The sequence below is a fragment of the Prosopis cineraria genome, unplaced genomic scaffold (genome assembly GCF_029017545.1).
Source record: "Prosopis cineraria cultivar Desert tree isolate PC_DT_omini unplaced genomic scaffold, ASM2901754v1 PC11, whole genome shotgun sequence".
Taxonomy (NCBI): Eukaryota; Viridiplantae; Streptophyta; class Magnoliopsida; order Fabales; family Fabaceae; genus Prosopis; species Prosopis cineraria.
The window spans coordinates 9,123,756-9,147,171 of NW_026555342.1; the positions used below are offsets into that span (position 1 = coordinate 9,123,756).

General features: G+C 34.8%; 4 protein-coding genes across 7 annotated transcripts; 1 reads left to right on the forward strand and 3 right to left on the reverse strand.

Moving 5' to 3' along the window:
* Positions 1-977: 977 nt before the first annotated feature.
* Positions 978-6,013, forward strand: LOC129285748 (phosphatidylinositol/phosphatidylcholine transfer protein SFH8-like). Of its 2 annotated transcripts, none has more exons than XM_054921613.1 (14): positions 978-1,493; positions 1,964-2,267; positions 2,355-2,454; positions 2,553-2,819; positions 2,915-2,992; positions 3,091-3,192; positions 3,299-3,348; positions 3,516-3,615; positions 3,705-3,803; positions 3,909-4,025; positions 4,301-4,433; positions 4,810-5,213; positions 5,552-5,626; positions 5,718-6,013. In XM_054921613.1, exons 1-14 carry the CDS (start codon positions 1,460-1,462, stop codon positions 5,736-5,738), a joined length of 1,884 nt encoding a protein of 627 aa, XP_054777588.1. In that variant the 5' UTR covers positions 978-1,459; the 3' UTR covers positions 5,739-6,013. The 2 variants fall into 2 exon arrangements, with proteins under 2 accessions (XP_054777588.1, XP_054777589.1); XM_054921614.1 differs by having other exon boundaries at positions 979-1,493; positions 3,912-4,025.
* A 535-nt stretch (positions 6,014-6,548) lies between these two features.
* LOC129285749 (phosphatidylinositol/phosphatidylcholine transfer protein SFH3-like) lies at positions 6,549-12,450 on the reverse strand. Of its 3 annotated transcripts, none has more exons than XM_054921618.1 (14): positions 11,975-12,224; positions 11,337-11,589; positions 11,164-11,263; positions 10,785-11,051; positions 10,353-10,430; positions 10,001-10,102; positions 9,864-9,913; positions 9,134-9,233; positions 8,970-9,062; positions 8,786-8,869; positions 8,306-8,414; positions 7,622-7,989; positions 7,444-7,518; positions 6,549-6,867 (listed from the first exon to the last, which is right to left on the reverse strand). In XM_054921618.1, exons 1-14 carry the CDS (start codon positions 12,024-12,026, stop codon positions 6,856-6,858), a joined length of 1,743 nt encoding a protein of 580 aa, XP_054777593.1. In that variant the 5' UTR covers positions 12,027-12,224; the 3' UTR covers positions 6,549-6,855. The 3 variants fall into 3 exon arrangements, with proteins under 3 accessions (XP_054777593.1, XP_054777590.1, XP_054777591.1); XM_054921615.1 differs by lacking the exon at positions 6,549-6,867 and adding an exon at positions 12,339-12,450 and having other exon boundaries at positions 6,948-7,518; positions 11,975-12,105; XM_054921616.1 differs by lacking the exon at positions 6,549-6,867 and adding an exon at positions 12,339-12,369 and having other exon boundaries at positions 6,948-7,518; positions 11,975-12,093.
* A 1,884-nt stretch (positions 12,451-14,334) lies between these two features.
* LOC129285244 (protein HYPER-SENSITIVITY-RELATED 4-like) lies at positions 14,335-16,423 on the reverse strand. Its single transcript, XM_054920835.1, has 2 exons — positions 15,097-16,423; positions 14,335-14,886 (listed from the first exon to the last, which is right to left on the reverse strand). The coding sequence occupies exons 1-2, from the start codon at positions 16,129-16,131 to the stop codon at positions 14,515-14,517; spliced, it is 1,407 nt and encodes a 468-aa protein (XP_054776810.1). The 5' UTR covers positions 16,132-16,423; the 3' UTR covers positions 14,335-14,514.
* A 3,559-nt stretch (positions 16,424-19,982) lies between these two features.
* On the reverse strand, positions 19,983-21,255 carry LOC129286675 (uncharacterized). The gene has a single exon (XM_054922659.1). The coding sequence runs from the start codon at positions 20,928-20,930 to the stop codon at positions 20,148-20,150; it is 783 nt and encodes a 260-aa protein (XP_054778634.1). The 5' UTR covers positions 20,931-21,255; the 3' UTR covers positions 19,983-20,147.
* Positions 21,256-23,416: the final 2,161 nt, after the last annotated feature.

The window sequence follows — 23,416 nt, forward strand, 5'->3', positions numbered from 1 at the left end:
GATATATTTATATAAAAATTTGAATTAATAAATACAAGAGGTAAAATAATTTTTTTTTACATATACTTGGTTGCTTATATTATGAATTAGAAAGAGTATTATTTAACTTAATCTCTTATAATACCCATTTGTTTCAGCTTATTTTATGAAAAAGTCATTTTAAAATAATGTATTTTTTAAGTTTTTATGATGTTTGTTTAATTTCTTAAAAAATATTCAGAATTTGAAAAAAAAAACCAAAATTTTTCATTATTTTAAGAAAGTATTTTGAGTAGCTTTTAGAAATAATTTGATGCAATAGTTGAGAAAGAATATTTTAAAAAGGTAGGGTACGTAAAAATATAATAAAATTTTAAAATAAATAAATAATAAATCATTTTTATAAAATAAAAATTAAAAGAAGATATTATAAAATTTAAAAATAATTAATTAATAATCACTTTTTTTGTTATTATAATTAAACATAAATAATTATCTATTTTTTATAAAATCTCTATAAATTAAATATTTTTATAACATATCTAAATTATCTAAAAATCACTTATTTTTAATTTTAAACAAATGGGCACATAATATGATTTAATATTGGGTCCCAAATTTTCATAATTTTAATTTTTTTGAAACAAAAGGTGGTATTAAACGAACTAATGATAGATTAGTTCAATAATAAATAACAATATTGATACCCAAGGCATACTATCGGGGGAGAATAACGAACCCAAAACGTGAAAGGAATATTTGCGTCAAAAAATCTTAAAGCCACGAACAAAAAATAGACTGAATCTTATAAAAAAATTCAGAACTAAGGAAAAAAAAAAAAAACGAAAACAAAAACAAGAATTCAGGCGTTATATTGAAGTTTTCAAAAGAGGTGCGTCAGTCAGGGAAGCACTGAGGTGATAGCTCACCGCGGGTGACCCAATCATTTGACCTTTTGTGTCTCCCAAAACATTCTTTTGGCTCCTTCCATCTTCATTCTCCCCTTTAAAAACCCTAACGCCGGCGATTTCCTCTCTTCATTCTCCTCCTTCTCCTCCCTCTTACTGTCTCCCCGTTTGCCACGTGTCCTACTCACCGTGCCGGGACCCACACCCTTCCTCCTCCGGTTCCGGTCTCCATGTGCACCAAACACTAAACGCCATTCCTCTGCTTTCATTCTCTGTCTCTAGCTGTCTTGCTGACCTTGCTGGCCATTATTTTTTCAATTATAAAATTAATTCATTTTGTTGAAGTCTATCGCTCGGCCAATTGTTGCGGTACAGCTTGAGATTGCGTAGTCTCGCTTTGTTTTGGGGCTCATTCTTCATCGTAGATCAGGTACATTCGGAATTTTCTCTTTCGCATCGCAGTGCTCTCTGTTGGTCTTCGATTTCGTGTCCGATTCGCGATTTCTGGGGATCAGACTTGAGGCGACGTTCTTTCGAGGTCCTGCTTGATGTAAAGACTTGTTATCTGTACAATGTCCGGCCCTTTGGATCGTTTTGCCAGACCATGTGAGTACCTTTTCCTTTCCTTTTGTGTGTTAAGCGAAGTTGGGAACGCTTCTCAATTTTCTGGGTCCAGGGCTTGCTTTGTAGTCTGCTAGCATGCAAAGGGTAGCGGAAACTTATATAAGCGAAATTGAGCAAAAACACACTGCCTTTAATGGCGGGTTTCATTTTAGGCAGATAGAAATCATTATTTGCCGGTTCCACAGAGTGATTTGGCGAAATTTCTTGGTTGTTAGCTATCAAAATTTCTAAACCTGAAGACAGTGATTGTTCCGTTCATTAGGGTTCCTGTTATTGACAATTGGATGGGATAGGCTTTAAGTGATTTGGATTTTGTAAAATATCGGATTTGGGATTTTTTTTGTGTTCGGAGATTGTCCATCGTTTTACATATGTATTTTCTCATACAATTTCCCAAAGCATTCCCTCTTGAAATGTTAATTATGTAAATAATTGTGTTTTTATGTTGCTAGGTTTTGAAGGGTTCTCCGGTAGTGATGAGAAAAGAGAAAGGAGATCGGATTTTGAGAACTCTGAGGATGAAAGGAGGACGAGAATTGGATCTCTTAAGAAGAAAGCAATTAATGCATCTACCAAATTTAGGCATTCTCTCAAGAAAAAGAGTAGCAGGAGAAAAAGTGATGGCCGTGTCAGCTCTGTGTCCATTGAGGATGTTCGGGATGTTGAGGAGCTGCAGGCTGTTGATGCGTTTCGGCAATCACTGATCATGCATGAATTGCTTCCAGAAAGACATGATGATTACCATATGATGTTAAGGTGCTTGCTTTAGGATGGTGTTAAATTACTTCAATGATCTTAGTTCAACAAAGGGGCTTATATTTGATTTTTCTTTATGTTTTATAGATTTCTGAAAGCAAGGAAATTTGATATCGAGAAAGCGAGGCATATGTGGGCTGATATGCTACAATGGAGGGAGGAATTTGGTGCTGACACTATTATGGAGGTAGACGAAGATAAAATTTGAATCATGATTGGACTTCTTCAGATTTATAATGCATTGAAAAAACCTAGATCTGACTTCATTTTTAACGTTTTCGTCAGGATTTTGTGTTCAAAGAGTTAAATGAAGTCGTGAAGTATTACCCTCATGGTCATCATGGTGTTGATAAGGAGGGAAGACCTGTTTACTTTGAAAGACTTGGAAAAGTTGATCCAAACAGACTCATGCAAGTTACAACCATGGACAGATATATAAAGTACCATGTTCAGGAGTTTGAGAAAGCTTTTGCAATAAAGTTTCCAGCTTGCACTATTGCAGCCAAGAAGCACATTGATTCAAGTACCACAATCTTAGATGTTCAAGGCGTGGTATGTTGCTGGCCTTCAGCTTTCAACTGTTTTATTTTAGCTGCCTATGAAATTTTATTTTCCACAAACCTATTTATCATGGTGAAAATTATCAGGGCCTTAAAAATTTTACAAAATCTGCTCGGGAACTCATCACACGATTACAGAAGATTGATGGTGACAATTACCCTGAGGTACCGATCCTGTTCCTATGTATTGTGGCTGATTCTTCATTTGATACTTGAACGATTAACATATACTATGATTTGCCCTTTTTAATTTTTTGAAACAGACTCTCTGCCAAATGTTTATTATAAATGCTGGCCCTGGATTTAGGCTGGTGTGGAACACTGTCAAGACTTTTCTAGATCCCAAGACGACTTCAAAGATTCATGTATTTGAAAATGCTGTCTTCTAGTTGTTTAAAATCTTTGTTTACTTTTTTAAGTCTGCTGATATTGCTTTCTTTTTACTTAATGCTTCTTTGAAAATATTCCTAGGTTCTTGGGAACAAGTACCAGAGCAAATTGCTTGAAGTAATTGATGACAGGTAAGGATTGGTTTTATAAATTTCATGTTTTTCTATCTCCATGCATGTTATAATTCACGTGTTTGTATACATACCTTTTCTTTTCCCAATTGACTAATGCATTGTTTGTTTCTAGCATCATTATACTATCCTGTTAAATACCAAATAATTTTATGTTCTTCATGAAGTGAATTGCCAGAATTCCTTGGTGGTGCCTGCACTTGTGCGGATCAGGGAGGTTGTCTTAGATCTGATAAAGGGCCCTGGAAAAACCATGCAATATTGAAGGTTATGAGCTGGCTTTACTTGCCTTAGGCTCAACAATTGTTAACCTCTTGGTTATAGGCTAACAGCCTACTGCATATGAGTTGTTGCAGATGGTTCTTAGTGGTGAAGCAAGGCGTGCAAGGCAGGTGGTGAAAGTTCTTAATAGTGAAGGGAAGGTTATTGCATATGTCAAGCCACGATACCCTATGGTAATTCTTTACATGGACATTATTGCTTTGGCCAATAGAGGCAAAATTCATTCTTCTCACCAGTTTTTTTTTTTAATAAAAAATAATACTCATGCAAATTCTTAGCAGGTAAAAGGCAGTGATACATCCACTTGTGAATCAGGTTCCGAAGCTGAAGAATTAGCATCACCAAAAGCAATGAAGAGTTACTCACACCTTAGGTTGACTCCTGTTCGTGAGGAAGTAAGTGTTGACATTGTGACAAGCCTAGATGTTTCTCTTTTGGATAAAGAAAACATGAAACCAAAAAAATAAAAAATAAAAAAACCCTCTGCCCTTTATTGAGGGAGATATGGTTTATACTGGTATACGTTTTAAACTACTGTAACTAGTGACAAATTTAAAAATATGGATATGTTCAAAGCATGACTTCTGTGAACACATAGCTGTAGGATTTGCTATGCTGGCCATTCCTATAACAATTATGAGAGTCATTCTCCTTTGTTGTTCTTCCCCAGGCTAAGGCGGTTGGGAAGACAAATTATGCTGGTAACCTACCTGGGTATGATGAATATGTTCCAATGGTGGACAAAGCTGTTGATGCTAGCTGGAAGAATCAAGCATCTCTCCAGAGATCATATACTTCAAAAGGTTAGCAGTTTTAGCCTGGTAATCATAGTTCATGTATACCTTTTATGAATCTTCTTGGGAATGGGTGCTATAATATCGTGCTATCCACAGCCTTCCTATGATCACCACTCGTTATCTCCTACCACTGTTTAGAGCTTGATGTCTATGAATGCATGATATCTGGCTGATTTTGGATTGATCAATGTCATTTTGGAACGCCTTAGATATGGCTAAATTGAAGATCTGAAATTTTTTTGTGAAGGCTGTAATGTATTTGGTAATTTTTTGCACAATAACTTTTTATTTTATACCTCTTTTAATTGAGATAGTGTTACATTCTTGATTTCAATTATTTGATGTTATTTTTTTGGGAAATTTAATGAGTCCTTGAATACAGGTGCACCTCCCCTTCCTGACACTAAGAAAACTCCAGAAGGGATTCGAGCTCGGATTTGGGTAGCCCTGACTGTCTTCTACTTGGCTATATATACCCTCTTCTGCTCAGTTGCACGCCACATGACCAAGATACTTCCCGTGGTATCAACTAAAGATGACCAGAGCTCTTCAGAAACAACTATTGATATCTCAAACAATGATGACTGTCGACCTCCTTCACCAACTGCAGTATGTACAGAGGCTGATCTTCTCCCCTCTATGCTAAAAAGGTTGAGCGAGCTTGAAGAGAAGGTTGAAACTCTCCAATCAAAGCCATCCGAGATGCCTTCTGAGAAAGAGGAATTGCTGAATGCTGCTGTTTGCCGTGTAGATGCTTTGGAAGCTGAGTTAATCGCCACGAAAAAGGTAGGGTGTCAACAATTTTTTGTGGAAAAGGGCAGTTGACAATGCAATTTATAGTTGCATCTCGGCTGGAACACCAAGTTGTTTCCATTTCTTCTTTTCCCTCGTATTCTTTCTATAATCTTTAATCTTTAAATTTGTAAAGAAGTACCCTGGCATCCTTATCCTAGCCTTCGCCTGTCATTTAGAGTTTGCTTAGATGAAGTTTACTTTTGCTCCTTATGGGTGCATGTCCTGTTTTCATGTTTTAGCTGAAGTTTCACGCTTTGGGGTGAAGAATAATTGAAGTCTTATCGTTGATCAAGTTAGTTTTCTGTTTTGTTTGAATCTTTTCTACACAGGCTCTCTATGAAGCGTTAATGAGGCAAGAGGAGCTGCTTGCTTACATTGATCGTCAGGAAGAAGCCAAGTTACGGGTAAGTTGGCATATCTTTCTTTCTGATACGCAGTTGAAGGGACATTTTAAGATGCTTACATTCGCGTTTCATTTTGCTACCTTTTAATCAGAAAAAGAAGTTTTGCTGGTGATTTTTGTTGCTGACGGAGGAAAAGGATGCTACGTCTCAAGGCAGGCAGTGTTTTCTATGCTAATGAATGTTGACCTTGCACATGATATATACTCTGGACAGTTTTACTGTATTTTGATCAAACTAATGAAGAATTTCCTTCAAATGTTTGTATAGCCCCTCGATGGCTCCTTTTTTCAGCTTGTATGCGAGCTTTCTTGTTTGCCCTGAGCACCTTCGTGCATTATCTTCTTGTGTGGCTTCTACTTGTTGGAAAAAAGCTCGTTTTCCCGACTACTCGATATCAGCACTAATGCTAAAATTGGTTCATGACATAAAGATTAAGAGATTCTCTAGCAATACATTGTGCATGTAAAGGCGTGGCATAACATGATAAAAATGTATGTGGGATTTTTTTTATTTTTATAAATTGATATGTTTATTGAATGTGTAAGATGCAAATCCTTAACTTACATGGATTTCTTGTTTTTTTTTTCCTCCCACCAAGATAGGGATTTAGATTCATCAATGAATTTTCTTTCATTGTGTGAAGATAGTTGTTTTGACAACTTTGTATTTTTCTCCTTCCTTCTCTTTCTCGCCCCGTCCTCTCTCCATCCTGATCTTCGTGAAGGACGTACAATAGGAGTGCTGTCTCATTGGCCAACTTTGCTATGGATTTGTCATGTTTTACTAGTAAGTGGTGCTCTATTTCAGCGTCTAATAAAATAATGGAATTCAATGATTACTTCAGAAGTCTGAACACTGGGAAGGATAGCATGCGCTTAATGTTTGGTCAATATTTATTTTCATCTTGCATTTACAAGCCATATTCATTTTTTTCGTGTTCTTAAACTATATTTATGTTGATATATTTTCAATATGTACATTTTATCCACAAATTATGTACAGACATTTTCATTTTTATGAGTTTTAATCAAGTAATGAAAACTTAAAAGAAAACTAAAGATCTGAATCGAAGGTCATTGAAAGGGGCTTCGGCCGAGGAAAAAAGGGAAATGGATGGGGCTGAAGACCACAAAAAAAAAAAAAAAAAAAACAACGCCTCCAACTTCGCAATTCAAATTTGACGCATACTCCGAGCTTGACACTTTCTGTACCAACACACTGTTTTAACTTCACCAGCGGAACTGCGACCACAAACCCAAAATGCTTGTGTTAGTGAAACAACTTTTTACAAGATTCTTTTTGAGTTACTTATCATCGGATTTTTATTAATATAACTGTGATGTGTCGAATTCATGTTAGAAAATTATTTTTACTTGTAGATTATTATCAATTGAATAAACCATATTAATTTATGTATTTTTGAAGAAACACCAACTCATAGGCCAATTATCAAGCTATCGTTCTTACAAAAGCAAATCAGCGGCATTTCTATAGTTGATCACTTTTATAACTCGGGAATATGGTATTTGGACATTAGCTCTTGCAACTTCGTTCTTAAACATATTTTGGTCATCGTGGGTTGCATCCTCAATCTCTTCATTTCAGAGTATGGACCCATCAATGTTCCCAGGTATGTTTTAAAATTTTTTTTCAAGAAACACATACTCTGCATGTAAATTTTGTTTGAGGAGAAGACTTCACAAGGTTTCTTTTATATATTTGATATTTCAGTTTTTTTTATTGAATTATAAACTGTTGAAAAACTTTGGCAAACTGCGAAAGAATCCTGAAGCAGCATCAGAGTTAAGATGACTTACAAACTTTTTCTTCTTCTTCTTTTTCTCAATGGACGCTTGCAGCTCCTCATGTCTAACAAAGGCCTCATCAAGAGCCTAAAGTGTCCAAAACGAAAGGAATATGCTTTTATCACATTTTTGTCCTCAAATAAGGATGACGTTCAAGTATGAAGGGAAACAAACTAGTGAGCAGTAATACCTTTTTAGATGCAGCCAACTCTTGCTCAAGACTTCTGACTCTGCCCAGAGTGGCGTTCAGAAGTTCTTCTTTCTCTTTTGGCATGGAAGGTTTTATGTTAAGAAGACTCACCTTCTCTTCTAGTTCAGCTACGCGTTTGATCAAGGCCATGTGATCATTAAAGGAAATAATGCCTGGTGCTTTCATTGTTGTGATCTCACAATGTTCTGAGCAGACACAGAAGGCGGCTTCAGTGAGTTTTCTCGGAACGTGCCTTGTGATTCGGATCATTGTTAAAATTCCCATCAATAGGGCCATGATCCCACTCATGAAAGGATTAGTAAACACTACAGAAGTCTTGTAAGCATCGTCAGTGAAACCATCAGCAGCTGTTGAAAGAGTTCAGAGTATAAATCCATGTTATGTGTGGAAGATGTGTAAATCAAACCAATACCTATGAGATATGCAGTGAGATCCAATTCTGATAGGCTCATATGCCTAGCTAGCTTTTGCATATGGGGTCTACTAAAGATTTTTTTTGAAAGCAAATATAATTTTGACTAGTTACATTAATTATAGATTAATATAGAATACAGTAAGTGTAGAGAGTTACATTGTTCACAAGTTGTGAACATATAGCTCATCTAAAGTGCTCTGCAAATGTACAGAACACACTCTAATTAATTATAAATTTGTATTAAATACCTTTAGAGATGGCTAATTTATCATTTTGTGCAGCTTTTATCCAAGCTGAATTCATTGGCTTGTCAACCCCCGGGACATCATGCTGATGGACACTATATTGCTTCATGACCTGCAATTTATTGGCGAAAAAACAATAGAAAAAGTTAACTGAGTATAAGCAAAGGAGCGATTAATTTCAGGTCATAATTTTGTCTCACATTGCATCAAGGATTGAAGCTTGTTCTCATTTTTTAGGGCATGGATGATAAGAAGGTAGAGTTATAAACTGCATTCATACTGCTCATATTGCCATTACCATCCAACTGCTCTTGTTCTATCATCAATTATAGCCCCTCAAGTTTACAGACACGATGAACTCCCATTACCGGATAATTAATCAGTTGCATCAAGCTGAATTGCTAATATATGCATGTCCTTGAACTATTTCTTGCAAGATGTACTACGTAGCAACTGAAAAAGAATGAAGTCTAAGAAACTTACTCCTTCTGGAGCTGGGGAGTGTCTGGCTTTCTCAACTTCTGGCAATGGAAGTTCTACCAATCTTTTGTCAAAAGAATTGCATCCCTTGATATTGCAGACAACAAAAAAATAACTAACACATTTTCTAGAAAATACAGATATTTAGAGACACAGTTTCAGAACAAAGCTGGAAGAGAAAGACTACCGTTAGATATGGTTCGTCATCTCCACAGATTGCTTTCTCATGAATTCCTGCTAAGGGTCTCCTTCTGCATTTTCTCTCTTGATTTTGAACCAACTAATTCATCAAAAGAAACCACTTCAATTTTCCCTTTCGCTAATGATATTAAGTTTACAAAAGTAAATTACCCTCAAGATATCTGGATTGTTCCATGGTCCTTTGTCAGAAAGCATGCAACCACCTTTATCTGCACAAGCACAAGTACCACCCAAGAACTCCGGAAGTTCACTGGCAAATAAAATACGGAAAAGTTTTTATTTAAGTTGAAGGGGTAATGCTGTAAAGTTAGCCATAATTAACGAGGTTGGTAGAAACTTTTAAGTGGCATTTGGATTGATTGATTTGAATTTAGATTTTAAATTTAAAATCTTATATTTAAAATTCATGCATTTAAAATCTTTTGTTTGAGTAGTTTAAGAAATTTATTTAAGAAATTTCAAATAAAGAAGGGAAATGAACTAAGATTCAAAATGAAAGATAAAAATTAAAAATGATGAATTTATTTTTATTTTTTAATCAACGAAAGATGATAAAAATATCAGAGTCATAGAGGTATCAATAGTGAAAATATGAAAAGAACAAAATATTTAAAATTATTAAAATTTTAAAAGACTAGGATGTAAAGAAAATTTGAAATTATAAAGTAATTATGATTTGAAATGGATTTGAATTTGAATCAAATCTAAATTCATAATTTTGTGTATCCAAATGAGTGATTTGGTTCAAATCCAAATTCACATTAATCCAAATATACCATTAGGTTATTTGGTTCTAAACAATGGTATTGCATGATTTAGATGGGCTAAATATCAACCGAGTTGAGAATGAATATTTCTATGAACAAGGAGCAAAAATTACCTGGCATCGATGATCTCAAGCAGCTTGCTTTGGTATTTGTTACCTAGAACCTGTTCAGTAAACCCTTGATCTGTTGAATACCTCCCTACTTTGCAGAAATCGACATTTTTTTCAAAATGAATATTCAACATGCTTACATGGATTTTTGCTGTTGTCTTGGGATCAAGGAATGATTTGATTGTGTTCCACAAGAGCCTAAATCCAGAACCAGCATTGATGATGAACATTCGGTTCAGTGTCTGTAAATAGGAAAGTTCAATTAGGGAAAATCAGTAGGATCCCATTCTCGCAAGGCGAAATTCCCAAGTGGCACCAGTCTACCAAAAATAGACAGGTTAAGTCAATCATTAAAAGTTATGTAATCATATAAGGCGTCCTTCCATGTACGATTGGCTTAATCTGTCTATCATTGGTGGACTAGGTACTTAAAAGTTAAAACCTTCTATTTTAGCCAGGGAGGCAATCAAAATGTTTGTTGTAAATTAGTACCTCAGGATAGTTGTCACCATCAATCTTCTGAAGCCTCTGGATGAGGTCCCTTGCAGCTTTGTTGAAATTTTTAAGTCCCTGAAGAACCATGCTGGTTAGCATTTATACGAAACTTTTTTTTTTAACATGTTTTATTGGAAATGGACAATTCCTCTTTAGTTTTATGGGGAATATAATTTTAAACAAAAGCACAATTATTGATCCCTATAATTTTATTGAATTTTGCTTCAGTTCTTATAGGGATTTGATAAACAAATGTCACCTAATCTTGTTAAAACTATAGGGAGTGAAAAACATTGAAAAAATTATATCGATTAAAAGTAAAACCCGATAACATTATAGGAATAGATAATTATGTTCTTCTTAATTTTAAGGATATTCCTTTTGGAAAAGGCTAAAGAACTAAACAGAGATGTGGACTTTCATACACACCACTCCTTGCACATCCAAAATAGTTGTGCTCTGGTCAATGTGCTTCATAGCAGCGATTGAACATGCGGGGAACTTAATAGCGAAGGTCCTCTCAAACTCTCTCACATGGTACTTAACGTAACGATCCATGGTTGTCACTTGCATAAGCTTGTTAGGATCAACCTGACCCAATTTTTCAATGTAGACAGGTCGACCATCCTTATCAACTCCATGATGTCCTTGTGGGTAGTATTTTAAAACTTCGTCTATTTCTGGAAATTCAAAATCCTAATCAAAACAAAGAAATTAAGGTTAGACAAATAAACCATTAGTGTCATGTGTGAACTGAAGAACATAAGACAAATATGATGAACAATCTTTCTGTCTTTCAAGGGAATACCTCCATTATAGTGTCGGCACCAAATTCCCTTCTCCACTGAAGCATATCTGCCCACATTTGCTTTGTTTTGTCAATATCAAACTTCCTAGCTCTCAAGAATCTGGATCATCACACGGTGAATTAATTAATCCATGAAATGAAGCCGCTGATGAAGAAAATGTTACTCAGGCTACCTGAGCATCATATATTGATCATCGTGTTTGGCAATAAAAAGATCGTCCAAGATAAGAGCTTGGCGAAAAGCATCAACTGCCTTCAACTCTTCTGTGTTAAGTTCTATCTCAAAACCAATAGACATAACTCTGCTGTTCCTCCGACCTTTCTTTGTCAGGGAATGCCTGAACTTGGATGAGGCATTTAATGCCGCCTTCTTTATAGCTGCAAGCTTTTTCCTCCTTTCATCTTCAGCTTTGTCCAGTTCAATAACTGTGATTGTAGAAAAGAAAAAGAAAATTTACTCTCCCAAGTTTGAATGAAAGAAAGAAATTCACATTTTGAAGGTATAGTTCATCATGCTTCTGTTGTTTCTGTCGACATTCTTAGGCTAATATCATTTCCATGCTATTTAAACAGCACATCTGGATTCATATCACATACAACACGTCAATCATCTTCGTTCCTTTTCGTTTCACTTTTCTCAGCATCATAGATAAGAAATGTTGCAAAACACTCGGCATGCAATTTCACATTTTAGCGTAATGGTTGACCCTTAATCATTAAACCTTATAGAGTAGACAAGTATTCCAAGAGCACAAGCACAACATGAAAGAAATACTCTGCAAATAGACGCCGACAAAAATCATGCACTTACGTGTTTTAAGGGATCGATCAGTAGGTATAGGCATAGGCGTAGTGTCACACATGATTAACGAATACGGTATGCTTGCTCCAAGTAGAATCGACTCCTCGAATATAACTATATGCCCAGAACTGAGGCTTCACCTTAATCCACGAAAAGAAAAGGTCAGAAAAGCTTAAACCAAATCTGTCAACAACGGAAGAAGCCAGCCTTCATTTAGCATGCATTGAAAAAGAAAATGCAGAAATAACACATAAATAAAGAAAACTGGATTATCATGATAGAAATCACTAAAAAGGTTCTTTTCTGAGCTCGTGAAGTTTAAATGGATCAGAATTTAGTCAAGAGAATGAATGGTAAGAGACGATAGATAGACCTTTTTGACAGGGATATCGGAGGAGATTGTGAAATCAAAATAGGAACGCAAAAATTTATGATCTCAAAATCTCTCAACTCAACAGGACCATGAAAAGAGGATCAAAACGGACACCCTCGAATGGCACTGCTCGATTTAGTGATTCTGAAATGCTAATTCTGTTTATTGATACTGCTAAAATGACGAATTCTATCAGAGATCACCTATTTTAACCAATTTTAAGATTCGGTTTTGCCACGGGGTAACAGAAAGTGTTAAGCGTTAGCGAGATACAAGCAGCTCCGCTCACATTCTTCAGCACGACACCTAACTAACTAACGAACTCTTTCCTATACTGTCTGTCACCCGTTTGGTTTTTTTTTTTTTAATTATCCTAGTTAAACTTACTGTTTAGTAAAATAATAGCATATATAAAAAATGACAATTTTCAGCATTAAATTATGAAAATTGCACCATTGGAAAATGTGATCCCCTAATCAACTCAGGCTTCAACTAGGATGTTTGTGGAACCGGATTGGATCCAAATAACCCTATCACGTGCCCCATTTTAAAAGGAAATATGATTGAATTCAGTGCTCTTAATTAAATTTAAGCTGTTTCTCATCCCCTTCAAATTCAATTTTAGTTCTGTTCCTATCCTATAATTTTTCAAGATAGGTTGGGCCTATTCCTAACAAGACCGAGGCAAAGACAGGCCAATTGAGATTGAGAGTTAGGACTACTTGAACAACCCTCAACTTTAGCCAAAAATTAAGTAACTAATACTATTTTAATGTGTGTTAAATTTAAAACTAATTTTTCTATTTGCATATAAAATATTTATTGCTTGGACCTTGATGTGCCTTTTAATATTTATTCCAAAAATTCACTTTATATAAAAGTTATGCAAGCCTCTACCCTTTCTTATGATTCCTAACATGCGGTCAGATATCTGCAATTAAACAGAGACTTTGTGGGGTCAGTATGTGTTGTCAGCTATCTATCTCGTCGTAATGACTACAAGCTTATTGTCAAGCGATGCTATTTTCAAGTTTAATATTTTGTGAGGGTCCATGAGGGATGCGACCAGTCTACGTGGTTTATGTCTTGGACTTAAGCTCAACACTGATTTTGTGTTGTTTGTTAGCCAAACTGATGTCTTGACCCTTCAATTTTGGCTCACTTGGTTAATTTATTTAGTACTTTAAAGACTTTAATTTTATATGCAGGTAATGAAAAATTTGATTCAATGCATCTGCATCCAAGGGAGTGTGACAGGTGTTCTCTCGGCGGTCTTATGCTATCATATGAAATATAGTGAACATTTCTTAAATAATTTTTCGCACATAAATTTCATATTACTTTTCATGGATATTGCTGTAGAGAAGTACAGCCAAAAGAGAAACAAAGATCAGAAGAACTTGGCATTTCATATCTTGGGGACACGCGTTTACTGCAATCACGTGAGGCCCTTAAAAGAGCAGCTTCAGAACCAACCAAGACCTTTTCCAGTATGCAGATTAACGTCCTGGGATTGCATTTGGTTCATAAAGTAGTCAGCTACAAATTTTGATCTACATGCGCTTCTGTAATTTATCTTTCTTCTCATTGTTGACTGATTTTGAAGATAAAGTCAAAGAAGGATATAGATTCGTTTGTGGCTTCTGATTTTAAACTTGTAGGTTACAATCCTCAACAGAAGACAGGATGAAGATGGCTGTGTAGGGGACTAGCACATATCTGCCACTCTAGGATGCGCATTGGTTTTTTATAAATTTTCTGACTGAACACTAGGATTATCTTTTGCCCCCAACGGTTGTATAATAAGACGATATAGAAAACATATGATCAGTTGCCTTTTTCTGGCCTAGATGATGGAGTTGTGGTAACTGGCAAGCACCGTTGTCAGTTTTATAATTATCATATTCTTTCCTTTTCAGAGAATTTGTAACAAAAAGTGTAAGCATATATATGGTATGGTTCAACACTGACTAAGAATTTCTAGTTAGTTTAGTCCTTATTCATAAACTCGTTCAATCACCAAAAGCTTGGTATTCACACCTTCAGATACCCTGCTTTGGCCCTTCAATTGTGAAATCTGATACTATACATTTTGAACTTATATCTCAAAACGTAAAATATCGCATATATACCAGGTAAGACTAGCATTCAAAAACTACACAACATGTTCATCTTGTTAAGCAAGATCCACGAGGCTATGCCCAGCCTTGTGTGTGAGAAGATCCACGAGGCATGTCAAGGCAAGATCAGGGTCCTCGTTCTTGAGCAACTGCTCGCCCACCTCTGCAGGAGTGACATTGGTGGTCTTCATCAGACTCTCAACTTGAACAAAAAGAGGGTGTTCTATGATCCCAAGGTAATTAGAAGCCAGCATTCTGAATCCACTTGGGGTGCAATATGACATGTGGATGTGCACATCCATGCGTCCAGGTCTCAACAGAGCAGGGTCTAGTCTGTCTTTGTGATTTGTTGTGAGCACTATGATCCTCTCGTCCCCACAACTTGACCACAACCCGTCTATGAAGTTCAGCACTGCTGATAACGTCACCTGTCAATGTAATCACCATGTTACATATCAGGAACATGTCATTCGATAATAAACTCCATTTGCAGAAAAAAGCAGACTTGTCGGGCCGCTTCTAACATCTACATACTATTTTATGGTTCATTTGGTCTGTATATATCCCTACAGATTGAGTCTACTTAACAACTAGAAGAAAACAGCAACTTCCTGATGATCCTTAAAAGAGCAAAATACCTTTGGTTCCTTATAGTCAAATGGGTGAAGTGGAGCTTTGGACATTTTGGCTTTTTTAAGCCTATCTTGCAGATCAAGGGAGCAATCAATGTCTTCCACTACAAGTATGGACCGATTCCCAGTGGAAATCAGCAACTTCCTCAGCTCAGAATTACGCCTAATATCAGTGAGCTCCAAGTCATATATATCAAAATTGAGATAATTGGCCATTGCACCAATCAAACTGGATTTCCCTGTTCCTGGAGGACCAAATAGCAAATACCCCCTTTTCCATGCCTTCCCAACTTTCCTGTAGAAATCTTTCCTCTGCACGAACCTGTCGAGATCCTCCATGATCCCCTGCTTCGCCTCCAAATCCATAGCCAACGTATTAAACGTTGCGGGATGATCAAGATTCACTGATTGCCACATTTCCGGACGCCTTCCACTATAGCGAACCCTTTCCCTCTTCAGAGTGAAAAGCTTCAGTGTTTTTTGCTCTTCCTTCAGCTCCTTGGCTTGCTCCATAACATATGGCAAGTACTCAGATAAAACCGTGTCCTTGTACTTCATATTGAAACGCAGTTCATAGTACTGAACCTCTGATTTTACAGTCGAGGGGTAATACTCCGATCCCGGGGCTTGAATGTACTTGGATGGGATTTTTTTGGAAACCAATTTCCATCTGAGCTCAACCCCGTTGAACTTCTCGATGATTTCATGGTTCCTCTCCATTACAACGGAAATCTTGTTCTCCTTCTTGGGCATGGTAACCCTAAAACTTCTCGTGTTGGGATGGATTTGGGGCCTGAGATAGACCTCCAAGGCCTGAAAGAGATAGTTATTGCCAAGACCCTCGAATTCGTCGACGATAAGTACGAATTCAGAGGAGAGTGTGGCAAATAGTTTTCGCAATTTGGAGTTGATATAGTACTGAAGGTCACCAGGTAGATACTCTCGAGCAAGTGAACGAATGATCATGGCGGAAGCGGCGATGGAGGCGGCAGTGGAGACTATGGTTTGGATGGGAGGAAAATGAAGGGTCTTGAAACTCATGGTAGACTGGAATTCGAGGATCTTGGAAGGAACTGTTGAATGCGGAAGATGCTGGCTTTCTTTATCAACGGAAGATGTTGTTCGAGCGCGAAGATAAAGAAATTGAAGATCAGGGGCTCAGTTTTTCGCCGTCGCCGTTGTCGCTTTGTTAGACATTTTCTGCGTTGACTTGCTGACTGAGTGTCCACCACGCCGACGACGACGACCACCCTTCTGGCCTTCCATGATTCCATAGTGTTTCTTCACAGCACTTGGCTTCGGTTGGGGTTTCACTCCATTTTTTACTTTCACTTCCCAGTTTTCATCCTTCACTAATTTTATAATTAAAAAAATATTTAATAAAATAATATGGATGAGGATGATGATTGGGGAAGTAGAAGAAAAATGATGAAAGATAAATGGAGAGACCCTTGGTCTCTAATCACTAATGTATCAATATTTATTTTTAAGAAAAATACATCTAATTATTATATATTAGCATCAATAAAAAAAATGCAGAAGTTATAAAAAAGTATTATTATTAATAATTAAAATCATTATAAAATCAATATCTTAATATATTACTCCCTCTTTAAAATTATAAAACACTTTTAAAACAAATCAGTGTCCATAAATATAAAATATTATATTAAAAATAAAATTTTATTAATAATAATTTTTTAATATTAACCTTTTTATTATATTTTCTCTTTAATATTAATTCATGAATAAAGTATTAAATAAAGGTTATTTTTTTAGATTTATATTTTTATTTTAAAAAATTAAAGTTGTAAAATATATTTAAAAAGCTTTATTAGTATGTGTAATTTTTTTTAAAATATTTTATAATTTGAAATGGGGTAATAGTTATCAAATTACACTACTTATAGATTATAAATTATATTTAGTTTTTATTTATTAATATTTTCTTATAATTCATTACATTTCATTTCATATAACTATTCTCATTTCTTTAAGTATTTTACATCCTACCTGAAATTTAAAATTTAAAATATATGTTTTTTATTAAAAAAATTAGGTGAGTTGAATTTAGTGTGTGTGTTTTTTGTTTGTTTGTTTATACTTAAGAACATAGATTGCATCACATGACAAAATCTTCGTTAGTTTATTCGCCAATCGATACTTCCGTCTACTTTGTAGAAAAATATGTCGCCACACAGAAATTGAAGAAGCACCAATATAAAAAATCAACATAATTTATCTTTCACGATTTGCACAATCATTCAAACTCTCCATCCAGGACTATCAAGACAATTGTGAATTGAAAATATATTTTAAGATCTACCCAAGAGAGAAGCAGCGTGGCAAAGCAGTCATTGCTCTCAAGAATCTGTGGGATGATAAATGGAGAGTGAAAGTGACTCTTTTGTTTCTTTGGCCCGAAACTTTCTGTTGCACAAAGTCGTGGCTTGCTAGGTCAATTGCCAATAAATTATGTTTGGGTCATTTTCCAGCGTAGAAGATGATGAAGCTTCACAGTAATTGGTATGAGATGACTATTTCTGTGGAATTTCCTTCTCCTCTCAAACAAATCTGGCATGACCTGCATAATAGTCCCAACCCTCAAGTTTTTTCAGTTCTCTCGAATTGTTTTAATCTCCAAAATAAATGTTTTTACACACACACACGTTGCCTTTTAATAGAAGAATATCAAATCACTTTCACGCGTGGTTACTTATCCATTGAGAATCTGGTTCTCTGTTGTGGGCATGTGAGGCAAAAGAGGGCTCAGAATATCAAAAAGCTCACAAACTTTCAGATTCCAATTAGGCCAAACCTGAAGATTTGAGCATAAACAAGTACACGTGAAAATATGCTGACGCTTTTGTGTTTTCAGTGGTAAACATCTGTTCGTCCTTTATTGTCATGTAGCTTTGATTCTTACAACACACACCAAAGCGCTCTCACCACCAACTGTCTCTCAGTTTGGTGCTGCAACTTCATCTTTCGAGAGGGTGATTGGTTGGTGAGAAAATAAGATGAGTGAAAATAACATAAAGGAAAAAGAATCAAGTAGAACGACAGATCCACATGCTTGTCCGTCCCTTATGGCAGGTTGGCTTACCAACCATAGTTTGGTGGAGTCACGCTCATGAAACTAACAAGCAACCATCAAATGTGTTAGAATTATTGTTTCAGTGTGAGTTTTTTTCCCCCATGTAATAGAATGTAATGAAGTTATAAATGGTTCAAGGAATAAAAAATGGTTAAAGGGCAAAATTGATCTTAAGCTATTAGTATAGGAACATTTGATTCCTAAACTTGTTTTTTTATATAATATTTTCTCTTCGGCATTTCAAAACAGTATAATATTGCTCTTATCATTAGTAAATATTAAGTTTGATAGTTAATTAATTAAAAAATTATAGAAAAGTTATTAATTTTCTTATAGGTCATTTTATGTGATTTTCTTAAACCCTTTTCGTAATGTTCTTGTTATTTTTTATAATGTTTTTATCAATTAACGGTCAAAGTTAATATTTTTTAATGGTAAGAGCAATATTGTATAGTTTTTAAAATATTAAAGGAAATATTACATAAAAAAAAAGTGTTTAGAGTCTTAAATGTTCCTAAACCTATATATTTAAAAGACAAATATACTTTTTAACCCAATAAAAAAAATTCTGTCTTTTTACATTAAAAATAAATAAAAATAGTTAGTAACAATCGCATGGATTTTCTAAATGTTAAAGAGAAAGACTCAAGATATGTTATGATCTTAGGGACCTCATAAACCATACTCAGTAAGATTTTGACGGCACGAAGAGTGATGACTAGTTACCACAATTTCTAACGTTAAGAAAGAGAAGAGAAAGTTGTGATTAGTGGGAGACAATCACAGAACTTACTCACCCACACAAATCTGCAGCTTCTTTCCTTGGCTCTCTGCTAATGTAGTTTTTAGCTTTTTTAGGTGAAGATGGATTTGCTTTTCCAGATAGGACAAGACTTGCACCGTTCCAGAATCCTCTCTAATGGAATTGCTTTCCTTCCTACTTGCTTTCCTTCTTTTCTTTTCTTCGTTTTTTCCTTTTCTTATAATCATTATGGCCACACTCACCTTATGTTAGAAGGAATGAGTGGCATCTCTCTGTATTATGAACAAATTCCCTCCAAAATCCACAGTAGAGATTTGTTATAGTTACTTGTCAATATATCATGACACTCTTGCGTGAACATTAATGCAAGGGAAGTCCAGTTTCAATAATCTGTATTTATTTATTTATTTATTTTTAAAAAATGAATGCATATTATACATTTAATAGAGATAAAGAAAACTGAGTATAAAAATTAAATATGAATTTTTATATATAATAACTTTTTTATTTTTGTTGTTTCCTCTTAAATACATGGTCTTCTTTCTCACATGAATTCGTGAAACCAGTGAAAGAAGCCTCGTGATACTCTTTCCTAAGGATGAGTAGAGGGGGAGGGGCTTAACACAGACTCACTCGAAATTTGAAGCATCAACAATGTTTTTGAAGGAAATTAGATCGTCGACGTTGTCGGAATAAAAGAGAGTACAGTATTGTGATTATAATTTATATTCATTATTTTCTTTTTTATCCTTATAAAATAGACCATATATTTTGAAAAATCAACATAGATAATTAAAAATGATTAAAAAAAACTCAAGATGAATGGTTAAAATGTGTGAATCTAACCATTAAAGAAGCTACGTACTAATATTGGTTCAAGTAAAGCGATTGGATTCGTCTGAGTAAAGCTAAAAATTTAACTTTCAGTGGTTGAAAAAATTATATTTAAAGAGCTAGACTAAATATATAGAGAGGGTGGACTCCAAAACTAAGCTGTGTGGCAGAGCATTAAACTTTAATCTTTACAGCTGATTCGATCCATAAACTAATTTTATTATCTCGTTCATTTCTATTACATCTATATCATATTTATATAGTGAAAAACCCAGAAAGAAAATCACAAGCAACTTCATCCCAATTACAGTAAGCAGTATACACAGTGGCGATTCACAGTTTGAACAAGTGAGCTTTCAGGTTTTAAACCATGGAAGACTCTTCTTCCATTCGCAGCCTCTGTTGTCTTGCAATGAAAGCCTCTATAGTGCGACGAAACTCCTCATTGCTCATACCATCCTCTGGATACGAACCCTTTTTCCTGCTATTCTCTGTCTCTGATCTTCGAAGCACAGGCTTCGATTTCTCACTCTCCATCGCACAGCTTAAATTCGCACTCCGACACCTTCTGTAAACTGTAACTTCCATGCTCCTGTTAGTGGTGTCCTCTGTTTTCTTGTTCTTATTGTTCTCTGTTCCGATGATATTCTTGGGGCTCTGATTTTCTCGGTATTTGATCTGATTCCCTTCGAGTCTCCCTGTGTTTATTATCTGATTTTCTGGGAAATTATTGGGTCGATCTTCATAAATTTCTGGGCTCTTTATGCCATACTCCGTTTTTATACTCTGTTTCTCGAGGCTCCTCGTGCTGTTCTGGATGAACTCCTGGTAAAAATCAGGTTCTGAACCTTTTGATTCAGAGTTCGGAGCTGAGAAATGACCCGAGAGGGTGAAGAGAGCGATGATTATGACATTTCCAATCAGAAAGGCAAAGCGATGGTCGACTACGAAGACCGAAACATCTTGAAAATACACGCTCGAGTTCTTGACTGCAATAGAAATCTGAACAGAGAGCTTTGAAATCAAGACTAGTGCAGCACACACTTCAGCAAACCGTAAAAAGCTCGCAAGCTTTTGACGCTGGCGATGTTTATGGATTGCCTTGGCCTTCTCTGCTTTAAGGTTGTAGGATTTGAGTGAACCCATGTGTGACAAATTTCAAAGCACAATCCGGGAATATTTCGAGGAAGAGATTGAATTAACAGGTTTTCTCACTCAAAAGGCACTGCAAATTTGCTGATTTCAGCAGGAAGGACCATATCGTTGGAAGAAAAGAATTGAGAAACTGCAGCTACAAAAAACACTGCAGCAATCTTAAAACTTGAAAGCATGGGAATAGAGTGAGGTTGGGTGAGACAGAGTGAATATGAATATAGAATGTGCTCTGTTCTGAGAATGGAAGAAACAGATTTCCTCTGTTTTCAAAGTGGGAAGTTGTTGGATGCTCTTGTTCTTATTCCGTATTAGAATTCTCAGAATGGATGCTCTCCCTTTTATTTATAGGGAGAGAGAGAGAGAGTCTGTTCCTTTCACTTATTTTATAATATATTCAATTACTACTTTATTTTTATCTTTTCATGTCAGTGAACATTTTCTCTTCTTTCGAGGATATGCTTTACCTAAGTTTGATTAACATTATGTTTCCAGAAATTTACAAGCATGTTTAAGCATTAATATGGATAAGCCAGAATTTATACCTCGGAAAAGTTTGATGTTTTTCAGTTGGTTCCATCTCAGAAAATGGAGGCAGATAGTTTTGCTCGAGCATTGGCCTTTTTCTTTAGGCCTGGAACATTTTGTCCTTTTAAGTACGCTACCTTTGTTATAAATACGGGAACCTTACATCAAGCCACGTGGTTCCATAGTAAAATTAAATATTCAAACAAATTCTCATTAACAAAATAATCATAATTTAATCAAAATGACTAATTAAAATGTATTTTGACGATCTAACCAGATTTTTAACTCGTGCAAATGCAGGGGAAGATTAATCTACCAAATTCAAGATATATGGAGGGGGGAGAGGAATGTTAAAGAATTCATTTTTCGAAAAAGAAAAGCAGTTAATTTGTGGGTATGTGTATGTTAAAAATATGAAGAATAATTTTTTATTTCAAAGTTTGTAATCCCTACCCAAATTAAAAATAAAATTTGTCGAGGTAAAAATTGATATTTTTTTTTTTTGGTGATCGATAGAAATTCATAATTAATTTAAAACAACATAAATATAAGATATGTTAATATAATATCATAATTTTAAAAATGTAGCTAACCATACTGATAAAATTATTTATTATTGTTGTAACATCATACATTTTAAAAGTGCAATTTAAATTCAAAAATACAGTCTTTAATTTTAAAAGTAATTGCTTCAAATGGCATTGTACATCCGACAACAATTACAAAGGACTAGATGTTACACCCATGCGATGCACGAGACGTTATTTCATTTGGGAAAAGTGAATGGAAAAGGAATGGAGAAGATATTTTAATAACTTCAATTTAAAAAAGATAGATAAATAGTGTTATAAGATTTTAATAAAACATGTAAGAGAAAAAGACCAAAAATAATGTAGATCCTCTAAGAACTTGTCTAGAAATCCTAAGAAATACAGTCAGAAGTCACACCCACTGAAGTTAGAAAAAATTATTGATCAATAATTTAAAACTTTAAAAGAACTCACCTTATATCCCAGAATATAAAAATAACACCATAAGAGAATATCAATGACCCTTGTATCCAACCATGAACACAATCCCATAAGTAATAAACTTACAAAGAAATTAATTTTTATTCAGTTCTCTTTTCCCCCAAAATAGTTTACAATATGCGCCTTTAAATAAATACAGAATAATCCTACTTTAAGTTGGACCCTTTGAAAATCATAATAAAACCCTGGTTGAGCCCAAAAGACCAACTTAATTGACACCCAACCAAAAAATGAAAATAAAAATAAAAATAATTAGCTTAACTTGACATCTAAACAACATTCTAATTCAAATACAAAAAATATTAAGAGAAAATCATTTAAATAATTCAAAACAGTTAAATTATCTTTTAAATATTTCTAATAATCTCTTAAATCCTGGAAGACTCTTTTAAATAATGAAATTACATGGAAAATAAAAATAAAATGAAAACCCTATTGAATAGGATCTTTTACTTGCATTCATCTAGAAATACAATTACCACTTGAAACGCCATTACCACATGGACCGTCATGTAAGAAGTCACTTTGGCGTACCACTTATTCTTGTCAAATATCTTTTCTAGTTGAACTTCTCTCGTTTTACTAATTTCATATAAAGAAATAGAATTGCTCTCCAAATTTGTATCAATTAAAAACTTTGAATCTCATTTCTCCATTTAATTTACAATCGAATTCATTAAAATTTCCATTATCTTCCTTTCACTCCCTTTGAACCAAACAAAGTATAAAACATATATTTTTTGTTTTAAAATTTGTTCCTTCCTTATTATATAAACAACTTGATTTATTTCAAAATTCGCTACCTAAGCATGTTAATTTTTTATTTTTTATACACTTTTTTATTATCCCGTACTAACTTATTTTAGAATTTTCCCTATTCAGCTTAAAAATAAATAGAACAATTTATTATTAAAAAAATTA